Source organism: Anopheles marshallii, chromosome 2 (assembly GCF_943734725.1).
Source record: "Anopheles marshallii chromosome 2, idAnoMarsDA_429_01, whole genome shotgun sequence".
NCBI classification, from domain to species: domain Eukaryota; kingdom Metazoa; phylum Arthropoda; class Insecta; order Diptera; family Culicidae; genus Anopheles; species Anopheles marshallii.
The window spans coordinates 14,145,594-14,160,698 of NC_071326.1; the positions used below are offsets into that span (position 1 = coordinate 14,145,594).

General features: G+C 42.5%; 1 protein-coding gene across 1 annotated transcript; it reads left to right on the forward strand.

The window, feature by feature from the left end:
- The first annotated feature begins 1,640 nt into the window (after nucleotides 1-1,640).
- On the forward strand, nucleotides 1,641-14,549 carry LOC128715857 (DEP domain-containing protein DDB_G0279099). Its single transcript, XM_053810778.1, has 7 exons — nucleotides 1,641-1,824; nucleotides 10,207-10,895; nucleotides 11,321-12,416; nucleotides 12,497-12,650; nucleotides 12,730-12,893; nucleotides 13,010-13,445; nucleotides 13,874-14,549. Exons 1-7 carry the CDS (start codon nucleotides 1,641-1,643, stop codon nucleotides 14,547-14,549), a joined length of 3,399 nt encoding a protein of 1,132 aa, XP_053666753.1.
- The last annotated feature ends 556 nt before the right edge of the window (nucleotides 14,550-15,105 follow it).

Below are 15,105 nucleotides of genomic sequence, written 5' to 3' on the forward strand. Positions count from 1 at the left end.
ATGTTCTGTTAAATTCCCCCCTTCCCCCTCCTCCCTTGGCATAGTGTCACGTTTTGCTTCCTGTTTGCGGCTCTTATCGGAAGCCGGCAGACACTGCAACATTGTCAGCGATGCTCGCATAATTGTCCTTGGGTCAGTGCAACTGCACGAATGTTTCAGCTCTCCAGGCCGGAAACGATTGTTAGTTGATGCATACAATTGGAAGCAAAAGCATGAAACACTCATTTTTTTGTTTTAAAAAGATTCAATTAAACAGGGAAATATTATTTGACAATATGACGGAAGCCGTCAGATTGGAAGAATAAATGCAAAATATTATTGATTCATTTGTCTCCCATCAGACCAGTTTTTGTGTACCAGTTTTTGAAGGACTTATTTCTTTTCACAGTGTATAATATGTTTTTGTATTTTAATTTGAATACCTTTCAGGTTTCGAAAATATATTTGTTTCATCTGTTGGTAGGTGGTAAAACTCTACAGCACACCTCGCGTTGATTTTTGCACTGCTGAGGAGGCACCTTCATTAGTGAAAACGAGTAAATTGCATTTCATTCTTGTATGGGGTGGGCATGAGTTACGAGTTTACTGGAGCCATTCATCCGGTCGCACAGCTTCCAATTGCATTTTCCCAACACGACGTGAACGGACGTCGACGTCATTGTGACAGTGACCGGGGAAATGACTCACGTACCAGAGTGTGTGTGGTGGGCGCTGCCATAAATGAGTGATTTGCTACGAAATGTATTTTTTTCTCTTGTGCTTTCTCTACTCCCGTTTTCAAACGCGCCTCCTCCCCCCATCACATGAACGTTCGTTAGTGTGAACATCCGCCGGAACATCCTTCGGTATTTCCTTTCGGGAAATTAAAATAACAAATAGAGTGAAACCGCGCTGTGCACTTGGGGGGTTAAAGCTTGAACGTCTGCAAAAAGGTCTTTTGAGAGCGCTCTCATTCATTGCCACACTGGAGGCTATGTGGAATGAAACAAAACAAACAAACAAAAATTCGAAAAGACTGCTTGTGTCGATGATCCTGCATGAAAAAAGTTGAGCGGGTATCCTCGAAAGCGTAATTGCTCCGTGGTAATGGAAAGTAAAATAAAAAGACAAACCGCCCCGGCCCGAAAGCTTCCGGATCGGAAAGAGGGAAAAACTCTTCAGAGCTTTGGAGAATATTTCCCTTCCGCGTTTATAGTGCGTATTCAAAGGGCGCCCATCATCGCTAATTTCTTTGACGTTCTTCATGCAAGCCTCGTTGATATCGCTTATCCTCTTCTCTTCCACTGCTTGAGCCTTTTTTTCTACTGCCTGGCGGGGTTGATTGTGTGAAGGTGGAATGAATGGATGGATAAAAGAATATCATTAGCGGATGAATAGGCTTTGTTTTGTTTTATTGCTTTCATTTGCAAAGCTTCTCGTCGTTGTAACGAGAAAGGGTCGCGAGTCCTTATTTTGAGTCCAATTAAACAATTTTCAGATTTGCAAAAAGTACATGTGGTTTGAAAATGTAGATTTTTGTTAAAAGAAGTATGCAGCTTATAGGGGGAAAAATAAATATTGTTATAACTGTATAATTTGAGTACTGTGTACGATAGGTAAATTCCTTCGAGTGCCAGGATTCGACCTGCTTTTTCCTCAGTATGTTTGTCTTACGTGTCTTTATTTCAATTCTTCCCAACCCACAGACCACCTTCAAGGATTTTCCCAGTCCGGACATTGCCAGATCGCTGACGGGGCCAGATATCCTTCAGAAGCATTCCATCAACTCGTTGCTGCTGGAGCACAATGAGATCATCTCCCGGGGATTGTCGTCACCGATCGAAGGTAAATGTATACATTTAAATATGTACGTCAAAAGAAAGCAGCGAAAGCAGGCTTTCTTGGAATTCGTTTCCCAAGCCTTGGGAGTGAGCTCAATGCGTGTGCTGTCTTGATTTTTCAAGAATGGACAATTGTTTTGTTAGTATTATTGTTGCAAGCACTGAAACAATTGGTAGATTGTTTGAATGCTAAAAACTGTTCTGTTTTCACCTGCATCATCCACGCACGCCCCCAGCACTCATGCTTCGTCCTGGCGTGTGGTAGCAGCGTGTGACAATGCTGCTTCCTGCGTTGGACTGCGATTATTAAAACAAAAGCCTAGTGCATCTTTCAGCAGTTTACGCGAGGAAGGCCTTTTAGAGTGCAATTGTGTGCCCCACCATCAACAATTGTGCATGCGATGGGGAAGAGAAGAAAGCCAAGCGAGAAAAACTCCGTCATACGCGCGCAATATTGTTTCCAGAATGTAAAGGATTCCTGGTCCCATGGGGAAAAGCCAACTGACAGTCAAATAATAGCTTTGAACACAACGAGAATATGTGTGGAGAAGTTAAGTATGGTGCAGAGCACGCGGTGGTCCATATTTGCAGAAGGAAAAAGGTGCCTTTTTTTAAAGACTTGACTCTATGTCTCACAACGTTCCCTCCATAAAGAGAAATACACGATGGTGGTGTCCGATGGTGGAATTGTCTTTCTTTTCTTTCTTCACCGCGCTCGGTCTGCCGCGGTATTGTGTGTATTGCTGCGCTGGGGACGAGTCGATTTTATTATTCATGAAAATGCCTGTGCGACCACATTTATCTCCGTTTAGCGACGAACGATATTCTAAGCTGCCAGTGATGTGTTAGAAGACTGCTGCACTGCTATATGTGTGTGCACCCAAGTGTCTCGCAAAGCCCTTACATCTGTGGAAAGGATTTTGCAGGACAAAAGAGGAAGGAAGGATACCCATGACACCATCCTCTTTACGTCCGCATTATTTTGCAGGAATGAGTATGTGACTTAGTGCTTCAGCTTTCTAATGCCGCTCTGGTTTTCACTGTACTACGAACGAATACGCAAGATGTTACAATTGTAGTTCGGAAAAATACGCCAAGGATGTAGCGACTAAGGCAGCAGGACTTCGGCAATCGTCCTCGGGCCGAAACGACTTCGATCTTTTGGCGTTCCAAAATGCTCTGATGATTTCCGTCCGTCAAGGTCGGGAAGAAATAATACAGGGCTGTGAAGTTCTACCTAATAGGAAGTTAAGCCATTCCTGGATTTCAATATGGTTAAAGTGGTTTTATGTCTTCAACAATTACGTTAAGATGTATCTCTTAAGTATATTCAAAAAGGCTCGTACTCGTACTAGACCAGTATCAGTTTAGTTTGATCCTGTAGTAGTTAGTATACGTTTCATCAGTACTGATGTAGGACTAGAATTTGAGCCAAATTTGTCCAGCTAGCGTTGTGTCCCTGCACTCGCTTCGTTTTGCGTGAGGCAGTATGCGATTAGGCAACACTAACTATGTGTGGTGGCTATGAGCAGAATTAGCGAAATTATAAAATGAATAAGAATGTGTCGACACGCAGACGCGACACCCGAAAAGTTAAATGCGACGTGATGTTGTGACTTGTCTTGCTAATGATTTCTGTAGTTTAATACAGCTACAGCAGCAATTCGTGTGTTTAGTAGCAGTTTGTGTGTTATTTAATTTTCGCTAATGAAATGCAGCACGTCATTAATAGTTTGGTCTTCTTTCGGTGGCTATTACTCCACCAGCCAAAGATGGTTAATATGGTGAGGTTTCGTCTGTCTTATATATAATCGTATCGATGCATTCGGAAAAAGCCGTTGTTGTGTATGCCAAAAGACCAATGTGATAAAACAAGGATTTATTGAATGAAAATCGTATTTTTTATTGCAATGGCGAAAAAGTTTTTTTTCTGCGCATTGCTAGAGATGTTTACGTGTAATAGTAATAAGGGTCTGATCCAGATGAGGTTATAATAATGCACACGCGAGCACGTTGTTGTTTGTTTGCATGTCTAATGGAGACTTTGATTCCCAGCAAATTTGTTCATCTCCTCTTGCAGTCGCAGCACGTGCTACACCTTCTGCCGTATATTTATGCGCACACGACATACAACGCATGAATCGTCAGTAAGCCATGCATTGGGCTTAAAGTATGCTACAATATTTCATCTTCCCGATGCGAAGCACTTTTCACACATCTTCCTCCAGCAGTGACATGCATGAAGTCATTGGACTGGGTGAACACTGCTGGTCAAAACAATGTTTAACCGTGGCAGTGGACCGGCACATGTGTAACTGTTACTAGTCAAGCATAATAATAGACTATGAGAGGGACTAAGAGCGTCTACGAATCGAACTTCTAAACGAAATAATAGTATTATCGGTTGTGTACAAAGAATAAACAGTGCTAGTACTAAGCAAAAACATGTTTTCAATAAAAAATGACAAAATAAGCTGGACACAATACAATACAGAATTCATCTGATAAGAAGCTGTGTTAGGAAATTGGAAAGTATCTCAACACTTCAAACAAAACGTTGCAGGCGTGTTTCTTTTCTTTTGCGCTCAAGTTTCTATTCGAAACGGGAACTATGCTCTCTTCCAGTCAGTGCCCCGTTCGTTCCCTGCGCTACTTATGATACTTATTCAACCAGTTAAAGCGAGAATGGGATAAAAAAGTGCGTTAATTGGTCCGAGAGCATAAGTCACGCTTCGTCGCATTAGCGCAGTAATTGAGTCTTGCTGAAAACAGCATCGATTTGAAAAAGATAGAAAAGCATCAAATAATGCTTGCGCGGAAGATGCTATCACAAACCAAAAATTTGTCTGATTTGTTAAATTTCTTTTCTCTTCAAACATCCCCCTGTAATAAGTATAGATATGGCATGCCCTTATCTTCAAGATCAATTTGTATCCAAGCCTGTGACCGTTCGGTCCACAATCCCCTGCAGTGGCACTTGGTTCAAAGATTTATAACGCTTGACTGCTGCCAAAGGGTAAAAAGCCAAAGAGAGTCAATGAAATATAGTGAAACATTTGGGGATAGTTGGGGTTGTGGATCCCCGTGGGCGTTAAAAAAAGACCGTACCGTTTTGGACCGTTGTTGGAGCGAAAATCTCACTGGTGATGGATTTCACGCGTTGTTGATTATTCATATCAACACACTGCGTAAAAGGTTAATTCGCCTACGAAAAATGCCTTTTATAATGTACGCGTAAAAGAAAGGAAGGGAGAGTGGGGGGATGTGTTGTGTCTCTCGGTCCAGGTGTGGTAAGTGAGGTTGAGCGTTGATGAAGGCGATTTCTTGAACGAAAAAAAGCCTCCAAAAGAGAGGTCGGTTTTTATATATGTTATAATTTGGTTCGTTTCTTTTTTCCCGTTTTCTAATGCCCAAATTTACAGTTGTTTCATAAATATTTGTGAAAGCTTGACACGGGGCCATGATCTTTCGCGATCAAGATTTTGACGTGCTTCGGTTAACGAGAGAAAATAGTATTTTTTTGTGAAATTTTCCGTGTTTATGGGTGGGTGAAACGGGCTTAGCTCTGTACAGTTTTGAATTGATTTTATTTGTCATTTATTGGTAGTAACTGATTGAATTTAGTCTATTGTTAAACTAAAATTTTCAAGATAACTAATTCATTTTTGCTTACATGATTGATCTGATGTATTATAGCGTGTTAAATTTAAGTTGTTTCTTCTTTCAACTTAGAACGAGTAACCCCAGTATAAACCATTCGAATCGAACATGTTCAGATGCAGTAGTTTTATGAATGGCGGTATGTTCTACCCAGCCCGTTGCATCTCGTGTATGAAATTGAAGAAGTCAAATATCTACCCCAGTGAGCCCTTAATGAGCCCCTCTTGAATGTTTGTAGCTGCTGTTGAAGGCCAACGCCGGGGTGAAGGAAATATAATCAGGAAGTGGCAGCGGAATGGGGCAAAATAGACAGGGAAAACTTACATGTAAGAATTACTTTGCATCGGGTACGGCAGGCGATGGGGGGGGGGGGGGGGGGGGGGGGAGCGGTGGCACGTGTATGTTCTGGTGAACGGTGGAAACTTACGATATTAAGCCGTCTAGTCGAACGTTGAAGCGGGATAATGTTTACTTCGTTTTTTGCCTGCTCTCGTTTCTTCGATGAGTTCCGGATGAACCGTCCCGTATCAGGCACACATGTGTGGGATTGGGGTGGTGAAAACGAGGGAGCTATATGGAAGTGGTGGTAGTATTGTAGAACAAGCTTTTCATTTCCATTGCTCTGTTTGGATGTGTTTGTTGGGTTGTGTAAAAGAAGGTAAAGGGATTGGGATGGGATCGCTTTTGCGCTTGCCGCTAGTTTTCTTTTCGTCACAGTGCTTGGCTGATAAAGGTTTGTGCAAAAAAATCCTACGCCCGATAATATGGAATCCGCTGCTCTGGCATCGGAACGGAACGGAGAACAGGAAGTGGGAGCGCGGACAAAATTGAAGTTCAAGTACATTTACGAGACACCGGAGTTGTGTGTTAAAGAGCGGGAAGAAATGGAAGGTACTGTGAGCTCTTTGGCGGGGTCTGTACATTGCAACTTTGCATGCTTGAGCTCGAGAATGAGCTAAGTAGAAATAAGTGATAGTAGCATAGAGCAAAAGAATGTAACGTGTGTGTAAGGTGGAAACGTACAACCAGTGGTCAATGGCACATAATCAACGCCCAACTAACCGTAAATAAGCGAGAACTATGTTTGATTGAGTTTTGTCTGTCCACCAAATGATCCAAATGAATGGAAAGGGTGTGGGTGAAGGGGGGGGGGGGGGGGGGGGGGGATGTACTTCAGTCGTTTCTGTGGAACGTCTGGAAGGGAGAGCCTGCGTTATGGTGCGATGATGGTGAATGTTGTTGAAATCGTGTAGCATGCAACAGTTAGTAATTACTATTCAATACCCTACCCACCTAAGTAGTTGATACGTTTATATTATATCTCTACTAAACATGAAAAATATTTGTTGTGGTTCTATTACAAATGTAATAGGTCAATCAATGTACAATGATAGATCTTCTGTATTCAATTCTGACAACAACACGATGTTTTTACCGAATATTGTTTGAACCCTCAAGGTTTAAAAAAAACTCTAAGCTTAGTTTGAAGATTCTGACGTCTTCTATGTGATTGCTTGCTGGTCAGATGCAACTGATCTCCAATGACACTATCGCATACCAAAGATCATCTTGTTCAGGAACTTCGACACTGTTTGGCCGATTGTCCTCTAACTCCTGTGAGATGTTAACGTGAGGAAGTTTTTCTTCAGAGTGGGGTAAAGAAATAGCGTGGTGCCATTTTGTTTCTACCTGTGTTTGTTTCACTTATATTATCAATACAATAGAATTAACAATAGATATTATTTTGAGCACTACCACATGGTATGGGATGTAAGAATCACCGTTGGCAACATTATGTCCTTCCGGTCATCTGTGAAACTGTGCGCAACATTTATTTGCCAAGATTGATTATTTGAGGTGGTTAGTGTAATGGAGCGAAACAAAGTATAAGTGTTCCGATTGAAGATAACTCTTCCAGCGTGTAAACTGTACGAAGATATTATTCGTTTTGCATTGTATCCAGCGCGGGCGGGCTGCAAGTGTTGCAAAATGCTGCTTGCCAGGCGCTGTGTATGTGTACGGAAGGAAACATTTATTCAGCTGCCTACCACTCCTCTCTGAACATTGCCAATCTATTAGGATAGCTTATTTTTTAATTACGCATTTTCCAAGCTAATCGCACCGTTAACTCGCAGAAAGGCTCACGTATTTCGCTGGTTAAGTATTGTAAAAGGGAAGCGTACTACCCTATTGACTTGGAATGAGGTTCAGGTCACGCATGAACTGATTTGCTTGCTGGCCAGCTCATGCAATTCACCTACCATTCCCCTACAAATCCTGCTATTTCCCAATATCAATCCCCCCTGGTGCTTAGCTATCAGAGTCATGTTTTGGCGTTAAAAAATCCCTTTCCGGAACCCCGACTGGAACAGAAAAGTAAACACTCACTTGAAGGGGGAAGCGGACAACAATCATCCACCATCCCCAGATCATCGCGTTATGGATACGCGAAGTGATTTCCGCATCAAAAAGCGGGAGAACCCAGCGGCAGCGGTGCGTCTCCAGTCAAGCGCTTCGACGAGCTTCTTCAAGTTTGTGGTGCGCGCGGAGCTCTGGCACGCGTTGGTCGGTGTAAATCACCGTATGGTGCAACAGGTGGTGGAACACACAATCTGTGTGTATGTGCGTGTGTGTTGCGTGGTCATCATTCGGTGCCACAGCCACAGAAGCAGGCGCCGACACAGCAGCACCTAATTACGTTGAACCTCATAACGTCTTCGAGCGGTTGGATTGCTTTCTTGGTCGGAATGAATGCTCTCCTAGGGTGAGATGTGCTGTTGACCGTAGTCAACCCATCCACACCTGCTTTGCTCGTGTCCGGCTTGCACACGACGCTCAGTGGCCAGGGCGGTGTTATGATGGTTGCGTTATTAGGATACACGCATCGTTGGACACGACATCATCTTCGCGGACCCCTGGTGTATGCCGGAGGAAAAGGGTAAGGTTTTCTGTTCGAGGTGCAGCGAAGAAGTCGGGAAGATAATAGTAAAAGAAGAATTGGGTACAACTTACAGAAGGCGCACTCAAGTGTGAGGGAAGGGAAGTGGTCAGTAGGTCTGGCACTCATATCGTTACGTGACGTTTGCTGGTAAAATACATTTCAATCGCGTAGCTAATTCCCGATGAAGACTTACGCATCGACAACATTTTGTTGTTGTTGTTTTACTTTTTTTTAGCTACAATATTTGGACACTGTGCAATGAACCACTTCCCAGACGCATCTCTCGAGCAAAAGCACCTCCCGACCTCCAGGAATATGACCATTATAAAAGACATGAGCCACCCATCTGATGGTAGTAGTTCCAGTTGTTGGACGGTAGGAAGTGTGGAGGTCGGCTCTGCTGTTCGTCTAATTTATTACGAATTATATTACTTGGAACGCAGACAAATTGAGGCGCGCTCATAAGTCTTTACTACCGCGAACCGCCACGACCTCTCCTCTCCAATACTGTTACTGTCCGTATTGGTTGTTCTTACTTGCTTAACAATATCTTGCGCCGGAATGGTGTAATTTATGTTTAAAATATAAACACGTATTGTTTTGTGGTACTGTTTGTGTGTGTACCAAAAGCACCATTCCGTTAAACCCATTTTCTTCAGATGTCCGATAGAAAGCGGCCATAATTTGCAGCTTTCCTCCTATACATCATTTAATCGTTGAGACGAACATCAAATGTGAAGGGGTATAAAGAGGGATGATTTGTCGCGTTTCATATTTGGCGCAACAATTGTCCAACAGCAAACAACTAAGTGGCGAAAAGAAATAAAAGGAGTTCAAACCGTCAGTACCACCGAACTTCCGATTGTACTTTTTATAGTTATTGGGGAAAAGTTTACCATTCGCCAAGGACATTCCGCCTTATAATGTGGATCCTTGGTTTCACCCAACGTGTTATTTAATGAACTCCGTCGAACTGCTCTGGATCTACTAGCAGAAGAGTGAGCATTACGTACTATTGGGGACAGTACGTCCGAGGACAGTGTTATTTCTGATGGTATCATTATTATTTTGCGCTTGAATTGGTGCCAAATAAGTTAAAACTAGTGACGGCTCCAGCCAATTCCATCCTCCATAACCTTCTAGCTAGTGTTTTCCGTTCCATATGGTGTTCTGAACTGTTTGGGAAGTAGCAAATGATACAATGCTATGTGCCTGACCGCGCCTAATGACAAATGAATAGAAGATTTGTAGACCAATGATGTACACTAAACATGTATCTGTAGTTCTCAAAAATGACGGAATGATGTTGACCTAAAGCGTACAAATAGCGTCAAATTTGTAACATGTATGTTGTAGTCTGTATTTGTTATGCTGTTATGTCTTGAAGAAATATTGGGATTAAGTATTGTAATGCACCTGAAAATGATTCGTACGCGGATTTGTCTTTTAGACAGTCCTGTGTCTTACTAATTTGGGAAACATTCCCTAATGTGTTCATATTCTTATTCTTATATCATATTCTTAGGGTACATACATTAGAACAGTTTCAGAAATACCATTGCAAATCAAAAAGTTTTCTATTTAATTCGTTTGGCTCTCTTTCCTTTAGTATTTTCATCAACGAACAGTTGACTAGCGAAATAACCTATCTTTTTAGATGTACCGAACTCCTAACGGTAAAACTTTATTTTTAACTTTGAGCATGATATCGCAAATATTTCTAGAGACAATTATCAATCTTACCGGAACACTTTTTCTTTCATTACTCTTTTCGACATGTACTAGATAACATGTCTTTGGCAGATCTTCTAGGTGGTTCACAGCCATCTTCACCGACGTCGGCATCTGCTTCACTGGTAACAAACTCGTCCTCCAGCATGATCGGTAAAGGTGGTGGTGGTACAAGTCACTATCAGAACAGCATTGCTCTAGGTCACCCCCATCACCACTCGCTCCTCGCCAGTCAGCATCAACAACAGCAGCAGAACCACCAACAACATCATTCCTCGCTCGGGTCATTTGTAACGCTTGGTTCGTCCCTAGGCAGCAACACCGTGGCGGGAGCGACAATATGTGACGACAGTGCAAGCAGCATCCTTAGCTCAGGTGGTGGCAATAGTGCGACGAGTGGCGGTGGATCCGTTTCGTCAAATCCGTTTAACTTTGCCAGTTTGCGAATTCCGAGTCCGTCGCTCAATTCGCCAGATTTACTGATGAACGGCGGTTTGATAGGCGGTGGTATCGCCGGTAGTAGCAGTAGTAGCAGCAGCAGCAGCAGCAGTGGTGTCAGTTGCGGAGAGATAGGAAGTGCCGGTAGTGGCCAATCGCCAACCTCTACACATTCGTTTTATTCGAGCTTGCTGCCTCAGATTCTGCATCAGCCGGGAAGCAGCGGTAGCTCCGGAACCACAACTGATGCCTTAATGTCGGGTTCAACAAATGGCAGTGATAGCGGCGTGTACGAAAGATTTCGGGTGAGAAACATGTCTATTATTTAGCAATCTTTTCATCCGTAATATCGTTTACGAATCAAGGAAGAGAGAGAATCAATTAAGCCTGCAGAAAATAGTACTGCTCTTTGGTTTGGTTAGAGATTAGCGGTAAGGTGTAGCTATATGAACAAGTGTTTAATTGAGTGAAGTCATAACTTGTTTTTTGGCACAAAACTTACATCCAAGTCGAAAGGGGAAGAAGTAGCAATAGCAGCTGGACTGTCAGTGTGTGTACCAAGTGGCGATTCTATCGATATTTTTCATCGCAGTACGAATAAGTTTGGCTAAATGCCAGGTGGCTGTGCTTCATACTGTATAGTTGAGCCTTGGTTAACTGGGTCCGCGTTTACAAATTTATTTTTGTCCAAATTCTATTTCCGTTTCCATTATATTGTGTCATCTTCCAGTTTGATTTGATGCTTAATTGCGGAAGTGATGGAATCACGGCGCAGAATGGATTGACCACAGAAACGTTGAAACAAAAACGACGAAATATTAGTTTTGACTGTTCCTCACCGACCAACGGTCCATCTTCATCCGGCGAAGGAACGTCTCCCTCGTTTACGCTACTCTACCCCAATAACGGACGGAATTATCGGAACGGTAACTTTTCGCAGCCTCAACAAAACACCACATCTCCTCATTCTCACCAGCAACAATCAACGAGCGTACAGCAGTACGACATTCTATCCGGAGGCAATGGTGGAACGAGCGGCAACAGCGGAGGAATTACCACACCCAATAATGCTAGCATCTCGATGGGCGATTTCGATTCTATCGGTACGAGCAACAGCTCACTGTCACTATTCGATACCGGAAATGTGGCAATGTCCCGTTCGCACACTCCGCCAAATCATTCGGACACCAGCAACCTGCTGACGACTTTGGAAACCACCAGTATACTGGATATGCTTAACCTATTTACTCACGGTCAGAGTGCAAATTCATTAACAGGACAACATCATAGTCATACGCAGCAGCAACAACAGCAGCCCCAAAATCAGTTTACGCCTTACATTCCAGCTTCGACGTATCAACAATCTACTGCATCGGGAGCGTACAGTGGAATCAACAGCAGCAACAATGGTAGCTTAGCTAGCCTATCGGATTTAAGTCTTGGCAGCTCCGTATTCAATACCGACTATGAACGTATGCAAAAGATCCAAACCTATAACAACACGTTGCGGTTTCTGCAACAACAATCCCAGCAAAAGTCTCAACTACAGCAGCTTCAGTTCAACCAGTCGCTGCTATCGGCAGCAACTGTGAACAGTGGTAATGTGGTTGGAAGTTGTAGCAATATTTCAACGAATATCACCGGTGGTTCTATCGGTAGCAGCAACACTAACAACCACAGTGGTGGCTTACAAAGGAAAAATTGGTTCTCATCGTCACATCAGCAACATCGCCAGGGTTTATCATCTCCTTCACTGAACGGTGGTGGCAATGGATACACCGATGTAAATCTTGATCGTATTGCAAAGATTTATCGATCCTCTGCAGGTATGTTAGACACTTTAATATTGTTCTCACAATTTATTTTGAAATACCAATATGTATGTCTCATCCTGTATCACACACAGCTCATTACGATGCTACTTGCACGTGGAGTGGCGTTTTGCCACCTCGTTCAAATCGTTTGGTGACGTACTCGTCAAAAATATTTCTCGGTGGCATGCCGTGGGATATTAGCGAACAATCGTTGGTCCAAATTTTCAAACCATTCGGCTCGATAAAGTAAGTTTGGAAGGATAAAGATGAAACAGAGTATAGATTCTAATCTCCAATTCATATTCATTATTCTTGGTCGTCAAAGGGTCGAATGGCCTGGCAAGGAACAACAGGCGACACAACCGAAAGGCTATGTATACATCATTTTCGAATCGGACAAACAGGTCAAGGCATTGTTGCAGGCATGTACTTATACTACATCTACCAACAATGGTAGCATCCACGGTAATCATGGTGGAATAAACGTAGGTAAATATCAATTCCTATGTCGGTAATTCGTTTGGATTAAGCTACGACAAATGCCGCATTTCATGAGTATTTATCATCAATGTTTAATATGCATGAATCGCTTGAAATTCTTACAGTAACGAAGATCAATTTCAAGATATCGTCGAAGCGCATCAAATCAAAGGACGTAGAAGTGATTCCGTGGAACATAGCGGACTCCAACTACGTAAAGTCCTCGTCGCAAAAATTAGACCCGACGAAAACAGTGTTTGTAGGGGCACTGCACGGTCAACTGACCGCCGAGGGCTTGTCGATAATCATGAACGATCTGTTCGAAGGTGTCGTGTATGTAGGGATCGATACAGACAAGTACAAGTATCCGCTCGGTTCGGCTCGCGTAACGTTCAGCAATGCTCGATCGTACATGAAGGCGGTGTCGGCTGCATTCATCGAAATTCGTACCGCCAAATTCACCAAGAAACTGCAGGTAGATCCCTATCTGGAGGATTCTCTTTGCTCAATATGCAATCTACAACACGGACCATACTTTTGTCGCGAAAGCATATGCTTCAGGTATGTTTCAAAACGTTTTTTTTCGATTTTTGTTTCGATTTTGAAGTACGGCACATTTGGGATGTTATTTATTTATTATTGTACAATTACGACTCTTTCGCTCTATTATCAGCAGCTTGTGGGTTAAAGAGAGAACAATTTTCTCAATGCATTTCCTTCTTGTATATAAAAAATGTTATTGTAGAAAAAATAACAAATCCTATGCATTCATTATATCTGTTACCTTTGGAGGGATTATTATGATACTATTTATTTATGATTATAATGATTTCTGATTATTATGTCAATGTATACCGGACATATGTATGAGCACATCTTATTTCTCGAATTGCCGCGTTGAAGGTGGAAAGGTGGAATTGGAACACCTCTTTATGTGAGAACGCAATGTACTGGATTTAAATTGTGGTTTCACTTATGCTGCTCTTTAGATATTATTGTCGTTCCTGCTGGCAAGATCAACACAGCCGAGGAGTGTATCTGCAAAATCACAAACCTCTTACTCGGAACTCCAAATTCACCGCAATTATCGGTGTTGGTCCTCAACAGCAGTCACAACCTGCTACAACCGGAAGCAACAGCAGCAACCATCACCTGCAGCAACACTCGTATGACCACAGCCCATACTACAATGGGCAACATCATCACCATCACCATAACGGGTCCGGCAGTCATACGCACAACCAATACTACCACCACAACAACAACAACACCCATCAACAATCGGGCAATCGCTTAGGCTTGCTACAGCAGCAACAGCAGCAGTACCGTGTTCTCGCAAAGTCTCCATCACCGTCGATATGCAGTGGCACAGAAAGTTCTAGTATTGCCAGCAATGGAAACATCAGCTACCCTAGCAGCAATAGTTCTAGCCCTGTTGGTGGTGGAAACAACGCCCGTAGTAATAATGCAGCCAGCCGCAGTAACAACAACAGCCTTAATGGCAATAATAACGTCAGCAGCAACAATGCTGGAAACAGTGGCAATAGTGGTGAGCACTCGTCCTCTTGTATTGGATCGTTGCACCTACAACAACATAACTATGTCGCTGGGAGTGGCGGTAATGGTAATGGTAACGGGAACGGTGGTAGTGGTTTGCACATTTAATTATTGAAGTTTTTGTTTTGCAATTCCATATCACGTTTTGGCTGCATGAGGGAATTCAAATTGTTTATGTTGTTTTTTTTCTTTTGATACTAATCAATATTGTTTTTTTTTTACAATCACAATTTGTTTCTACGTGTTAATACGTTGTTTGCGCTCTTGGCTTTCTCATCGTCAGAGTTCATTTCATTGGCTTATTGTTTTTTTTTCTTTTGTTTTTGATTAATTCTAACTTCAATCGAGGCCGATAAATTTTTACATTACTATTGTGTTGTTTTTGGAGTTCTTTGTACGAATCTTGCTCTTTGCTGCCTTGTTTCGAATTCAATTATTCTTGCATTGATTGTTTTTATTTCAAAATTTCCAATCCTCAATCGAATCGCAAAACAAAACAGAGACGTTGGAAACGAATTTCCTAGATTGAAATTTACAGTTTACCGTACGTCGTAGAAAATTCTCCTGTTTTGTGTGCAATCGGCAAAGCAATGAGCGAAATATGCAGAGATCGCCTCTTCACGGGTGCGACTTTTTGTTGCTACCATTTTGATACTTTTGAAAA

Excerpts from the sequence above, each read along its gene's own strand:
- LOC128715857 (XM_053810778.1), top strand. The coding sequence starts at position 1,641 with ATGTTTGTCTTACGTGTCTTTATTTCAATTCTTCCCAACCCACAGACC. Across the intron at positions 1,825-10,206 it reads ATTGTCGTCACCGATCGAAG|ATAACATGTCTTTGGCAGAT; the intron begins GTAAATGTATAC and ends GACATGTACTAG. Across the intron at positions 12,894-13,009 it reads TCATGGTGGAATAAACGTAG|TAACGAAGATCAATTTCAAG; the intron begins GTAAATATCAAT and ends AAATTCTTACAG.